The sequence below is a fragment of the Gracilinanus agilis genome, chromosome 2 (genome assembly GCF_016433145.1).
Source record: "Gracilinanus agilis isolate LMUSP501 chromosome 2, AgileGrace, whole genome shotgun sequence".
NCBI lineage: Eukaryota > Metazoa > Chordata > Mammalia > Didelphimorphia > Didelphidae > Gracilinanus > Gracilinanus agilis.
The window spans coordinates 166,799,360-166,806,020 of NC_058131.1; the positions used below are offsets into that span (position 1 = coordinate 166,799,360).

General features: G+C 47.2%; 1 protein-coding gene across 1 annotated transcript; it reads left to right on the plus strand.

Moving 5' to 3' along the window:
- Positions 1-396: 396 nt before the first annotated feature.
- On the plus strand, positions 397-5,794 carry NKX6-3 (NK6 homeobox 3). Its single transcript, XM_044660842.1, has 3 exons — positions 397-775; positions 2,686-2,855; positions 5,555-5,794. Exons 1-3 carry the CDS (start codon positions 397-399, stop codon positions 5,792-5,794), a joined length of 789 nt encoding a protein of 262 aa, XP_044516777.1.
- The last annotated feature ends 867 nt before the right edge of the window (positions 5,795-6,661 follow it).

Here is a 6,661-nt window from a genome sequence, read left to right on the forward strand (position 1 = left end):
GAATGACCAGGGGAGCCGGGAAGAGCTACCTATGAGAACCAGGACTACTGTCTAGCTCCAGCCGGGAGATAGAGGACTAACTGAGCAAGAACCATATTGGCCAGACCTTTCACCCACTCTAGGTACAAACTCGGTTCCAGGCAGCTGACGTGGGTGCCCAGCGCCCTCTACGAGCCGCAGTGGGTGAAGGCTGCGGGTGGGAGCCGGATGCTCAGTTTGGGTTGGGTAGGGGGGGATTGACGGCGAGGCTGTGGGCTACGCTGTTGGCGCAGACTTTGCAGATGGGATCTCGGCCAGAAGCCCAGAAGCTGGGACTGTAGGGGCTGGGCATTTGGACTCCAAGGGATCCCCCCAACCTCTCCTCTCCCCAGCTTTGGGGAGAGGGAGCAGCAGATCATGGAATCTAACCTACAAGGGACCTTCTTGCTGAACAACACGCCACTAGCCCAGTTCTCTGAGATGAAGGCACCTATGTGCCAGTACTCGGTGCAGAATTCTTTCTACAAGCTCAGCCCCCCAGGGCTGGGCACCCAGTTGGCTGCCGGGACCCCCCACGGAATTACAGACATACTCAGCAGGCCGGTGGCGACTCCAAACAGCAGCCTTCTCTCAGGCTACCCCCATGTGGCTGGTTTTGGTGGACTCGGTTCCCAGGGTGTCTACTACGGTCCCCAGGTGGGGAATTTTTCCAAGGCTGGGAATGAGTATCCGTCTAGGAGCAGGAACTGCTGGGCAGACCCTGGGCAGGAATGGAGAGGACGACAGTGCAGTAACAGTGAGTACTTTGGTTTACCTTCCCCACCCAGCCTCTCGAAGGAATAGGACGGGACCCCTGGATGGGAGAGGGAGGAAGACCTAATGAAAAGGGAAACTTTAGGAATACAGACACACTCAAGTGGGCTGCCAGTTAGTCAATTTGTACAAGGAAAGACTTGGTTCCTCAGCATTGTCCTTTCCCAGCCTTTTTCCCAGCTCTCCTCTGAACTCCTCTGTACCATGTCTTCACTCAACTACCATTTCAATTGCCTTGTCACCTGGGAGACCTAGAGTCCAGTGAGTTTAGAAGCTCACTTGGCAAGGCTCTTTAAAGCCCCTATTTGAGGAACTCATCACTTCAGCTCCATTACAGGCCCGCCTTTCTTCATCCTCCCCCATCCAGGTCCCTTGCATCCGGATGGCCATTTTTGGTCCCAAGTAGGTGGCTAGTACTCAGCCCCCTCAAAAGAGACTTCTTCCAGTCCTCTCCCCTCCTGAAGTCTTTCTATTACTTAAGTTCCCATTATTTTTTGCCTCTACTTTCTGAGTACTCCCCATCTCTTTGACTTGGGGAAATGTTTTCTTCCCTAACTTCTGACATATTGACACAAAGGAGTCTCCCCAACCCGGAGACAGCAGCCGAACCAGAGCCCAGTCATGGACATGCCTTTGACCTGAGGGCAGCTTTTCCTTGGACTCAATTTCTGGTTGGATCACAGCAATGGGGCCCCAAGATTCCAGCCTGTGACTAAGATATCTAGAAGGGGGTTGAGGAGGAAAGAGAAGTGAGCATTTGTGAGTGTAGGTCTGTTACCAGTGGCCCTATATCTGGATCAAGGGGAGGAAGGAAAGGAAGGATGGAATGTCAGCCAGTTAGAATCTCACAGCTCCTCCCATTTCCTGTCTGCCTTCCATCATCCACATAGATACTTTAGCTATTGTGGATCTCAGAAATTCACTTAAACTCCCATGGAAAGAACTCTCTGTTCTTCTTTAGGTTCAGGTCAAGCCTAGGCCCCCAAATCAAAAGACAGCCCTGAGCTTTCCCTGCTCCTTTTAGAGAGCAAGCCTAGGCCTGGTCCTAATCCCCACATCTGAACTATGGCAGGGTCCTGGTGTATTTTATCACACCTTTCTATCCTCCACTCACTTCTGGGCAGCTTTAATTCCAAATGTTCCACCATCCTGGAAGGGAGGTACCAAAAGTGGTCTCAACTGTAGAATTAGGGCAAAGAAAGAAGAAATTGGACAGAAAATTGGATACCTGCTTATTTCACTTCTATTCTCTCCCTATGAGAACCTTTCAGGGTTCAGGACTAGCCTGGTCAGGGAACCCCAGCAAGCTTCCTCCTAAAGAGATTCAATAGAATCTCTCAAACTCTTCCTGATTTGGACTTCCCAGCTCAGGCCTGATCAACAAGTTGAGGATTTGAATCTTCAAGGGGTTTATGATTGGGCTATGAGTTCTTATTGGTCACTTCTTATCTGGGCTCCATTTTGGGAGAACAGAGACATAAGAATCCACTGCTCTATGGCTTAGAGATGATGTTGACCTGAGGGTGTTTTGTTACTTCCCCATGCCCATGCCCATGCCCATGCCTTCCATGGTATCATGAGGGGAGCCCAATCAAAAAGTTCTCAGTACTGGTCTGGTCCTCAGCAAAAGGATAGGAAATGCTGCCCAAGGGAAGGGCACCCTCTGCCAAGTACAGAGCTTTAGAAAAGGAAGGTACTGTGCTGCATGATCTCTTGGGAGGAGAGCATTGTCCAAGGAATGTTGATGTCTTCCTTGGATGTAAGCCTTTGGGAGACGGAGCATCTCCACAAGGGTAATTTAGAGATGAGCTCAAGTTAATAATTGATACCAATAGAGGCATCTGAGGCTGCAGTCCACATTCACTTATTTGCCTTCTTCCTCCCTCCTCCCAGCCCCCGACCCTTTGAGTGACAGCATCCACAAAAAAAAGCATACCAGGCCCACTTTCACCGGACATCAGATCTTTGCCCTGGAGAAAACCTTTGAGCAGACCAAGTACTTGGCAGGGCCTGAGAGAGCACGCTTGGCTTACTCCCTGGGGATGACAGAGTCCCAAGTGAAGGTGAGTCCTAACCCACCTGCTTGAGCATAGCACCCTAGGCCTTGGGATTTGATTTCAGAGTCTGGGTGGAAATACAATATTATTGTACGTAGAGAAGTCTGGTTCTCGACAGCCCTGTTGACTCCTAGCTTGGCTTTTTAGTTCTAAGAAGGTATTTTAGAGCTGGAAGGGACTTGAGAAATTACTTAGTCTCTCCTCCCTCCTTTTCTAGAGATGAGGTAAAAAAGATCTGGGGAATGGAAGTGCCTTGCTTGGGGTCACAAAGGATGTCAATAGCAGATGTGACATTCAAATCTGTACTTTTGGATACTAAATTCAGGTCTCTTTCCCACCCATCCCAGCCTCCTAAAGGAGGAAAAAAAGTCTTGGCTGTAGAATTAAGGCAAAGAAAAAGGGGAGTAGACATAAAACTGGTCACCCCACTTACTTTACTTTATACAAATCCAGCAGGAACCACACTGTTCTTTAACTTAAACCTCCTCCCTAGTTTGAGCCCCAAATTAAGTCAGAAATATCAAGATGCCCTATGTAGTGTGGTAGAAAGCCTCCTTCCTTAGCAGTCTGAAGACTGAAGTTCTAGCCCCACCTGTCACACTCCTCTGGATGAATCTCCTTACCCGTAAAAGAGAGAGAACAATAGCTGACATTTACTTAAATAGCACTTAATATTTGGAAATCACTTGACTCTAGTTATCTCATTTGATCTCGACAATAATTCAGTGAGGTTGGTGCCATTGTGGTCTTCGTTTTATAGATGGGAATATACCGATAACATTTGGATTACACTTGTCCACGGCTCTCCTATGGGAAACATTTTATAAACCACTAAACAGCATACAAAATATAAGCCATTAATACTTGTACTATTGACCTTAAAGAGTTGTGAGTCAAATGAGGAAGTGTCTGCAAAGGCACTCTGAAAAGTACACGGGCAAACCAATGAAGTGAATTTTCATTTTTCATGGACATCATTTACCAATAATGTAATCGTGACTGACATTTCTAGGGCACCTTGGAGTTTACAAAGTGCTTTTATAGCCACCATTTCATTTGATCCCTGGAACTACCCTGTGAAATAGGTAGGAGAGGTATTATCAGACCCATATTATAGATGAGGAAACCAAGTCTAAGAGCATTTGAGGGATTTATCCAGGGTCTGACAGGTAGTAAAGGGACACAGCCAGGATTCAAACCAAAGCCTTTTGAATCTGATACCATTGCTTTCTCCTCTATAACTCTGCCACTGTCTAATTATATATATTCTTTACTGTCTCTGATTATGAGGAGCTTACTGCTTTCAGCATAGCAAAGTTGGAAATATTCTTGGACATATGAAACAAAAAAAATTTTTTACTTATTTACAGTTAATCTATTTATTATTTTATATAAAAAGTTATACTTAAATTCATCCTCTTCTCCTTTTATCAAAGTACCACATAGATATGAAATACTGGTTCGACATTTTGCCACCCACACTGTATAATTTCTCCATTCCATATTACTCAATCAACTAGAATTTATTAAACACCTACTAAGTGCCAGGCAACTGGGCTAAGCTACTCCCAGGAGTGGACCTGAACTGAGCCTGGAAAAAGCTAGACTAGCAGTCCCTGTGCCTTGTGGCCCCACGTCCTCATAACTGCTCCTATTGCTGAGCTAGGTAAGGTACCTGCAAAGAAGCTTTGTGCTGGGATGATGACAGGATAAAGCTTTGAATTCTGCCTGACTGAAAGGCAGTCAGGAAATTGTGCTTCAAATCTTTAAAAGTTGCTGGAAGAAAAAACATTTTTTTAATTGAAAAAAGGCTTTTAAGTGGCTAGAAAAATAGGATCCCTTTCCTGGCCAACAGAAAAGGTACCTGATAGAACCCGACAGGAGGGTCAAGCAGATGGCAGTCAGAAGACCTTGCTTTTCCCACTAATCAATTAATCAGTCAACAAGTTTTGGTAAGTTCCTACTATATGTCAGAGACTGTGCCGGGTGCTGGGAAGATAAATACAATGAATGAAGCACTCATTACTCCAAAGAACTTATTGCCAGACTGGTTACAAGTCTACATGTAAATGTGGAAACATAAATAGAAACTGACTAAATGCCAATACTAGGTGGGTGGCCTGGTGGGTGGCCTTGGAAGTTAGACTAGACCATCTTTCTGTCCATTTCCAGTTCTAACATTTTGGGAATCTCAGTTAAAAGGGGGTAAATGGGATTCTCTGACAAAAACTTGAGCAGTGCCTGTGAAGAAAGAGGAGCTAACGTCCAAAAAGAGCGTCTAAAGATGAGAAGAGATTGGGGTGTGTCAGGAGGAGGAAGGGAAATGAGAGCTGATGTTGAAAGAGAATTGGGTCTATGCCGCTTGGCCTCGTGGCAGAAGCTGTGGAACCTATAGAGAAGCCAGTTCAGCGTTTGGAGGCAAAACTTTGTAACAATTAGAGCTTTCCAAAAAAGAGAATTGGCCGCTCTGTAAGTAGCGGGTTCCCCTTCACTGGAGGTCTGACCGCTTATGGGGTGTATTTCTGAGACTTCTAGTCGGGTATGGGTTGAACTAGATGAAGACCTGTGATGGTCTGTGCATGAAGTTAAGGGACGGGAAGAGCTCCAACTCTCAGAAAATCCTCCCTGGAGAGCCAATAACCTCGGTTTAACGGAGGCGGAGTCTCCCATCATCCCTCTCTCCATAATACAATTTCCAATCATAGGTGTGGTTCCAGAACCGAAGGACCAAATGGCGGAAGAAGAGTGCCCTGGAGCCCTCATCCTCCACCACGAGATCTACCGGAGTAGGCAGCGGAGGTGGGGACCGAACAGCTTCGGAAAATGAGGATGACGAATACAACAAGCCCTTAGACCCGGACTCAGACGATGAGAAGATCCGACTGTTGCTGCGCAAGCACCGGGCAGCGTTCTCGGTCCTCAGCCTGGGGGCTCACAACGTATGAGTCCGCTTTGTCGCCACTCTCACAGTATCCCCTACCCAGTGCCCATCTTCCCCGTGATTCTGTGTGATGAGGTCTCCCTTCCCCCACAACCCCCCTCCCCGCCCCAAAACAAACCCAGCGACCCATCCCTTGCCCTTTCACACCCACGCCTATTCAGGCGCACGCGTGCTTGCAAAGGACCTCCATGAACTGTCTACCCAAAATGCATTCATTTATCAATACATCGCTCTTGTTTCAGCTGGAGATGGACCTGAAAATTCAAGCTTGATATTCCATTAGGCCAGGCCAGAGAAATAGGCAGAGCTCGAAAGCTGGCGAAAAGAGGGGGCTGGGGGAAACAGTCCAGGTTCCTTCTTGGCTTAAAACCACTTGTGGTACCGTCATGTTCTCCTTCCTTTTTCCCCAGCCCACATTCTTTTGAAGGGAAAAGGTCAAGATTCATGGAAATGGGTAAGTGTGAATGAAGTCTGATCCCTGAGGGGAGCAGGGCAAGAAAGAGGCATGGGCTCCATCTAGCAACGGGAGAAAGGATGAAACCCAACCAAACAGACCGTCGCAACCTTCCACAACCCTTGACTTTGATTTGTTGGACAGGTCCCACAGGAGTGAGGCCTTTTCCCTCTGTTTTATAAGCAAGGAGGGGTGGCTGCCTATCACAGTAACCGGAAAATGCACAGGCTGTGGTCATGGGGACACAAACATCTAGACTATGTTCACCTTTCCCCTCCAGAGTCCCCCTTGAAGAGGGGAGAGCCAGGCCTTTCTTCTTGTCATTATAGCTGTTTTGCCCCACTTTGTTTTACGTCCCATGCCAGAGAGAAGCTCCCAACCCAGGCAGTTGCTACTGGGATTAAAGGAGAAAAGAAG

Bases quoted from the DNA above. Each gene is read 5' to 3' on its own strand.
- NKX6-3 (XM_044660842.1), top strand. From the start codon at position 397: ATGGAATCTAACCTACAAGGGACCTTCTTGCTGAACAACACGCCACTA. The intron at 776-2,685 runs GTGAGTACTTTG...CCCTCCTCCCAG, and splicing joins AGGACGACAGTGCAGTAACA to CCCCCGACCCTTTGAGTGAC. The intron at 2,856-5,554 runs GTGAGTCCTAAC...TTCCAATCATAG, and splicing joins TGACAGAGTCCCAAGTGAAG to GTGTGGTTCCAGAACCGAAG.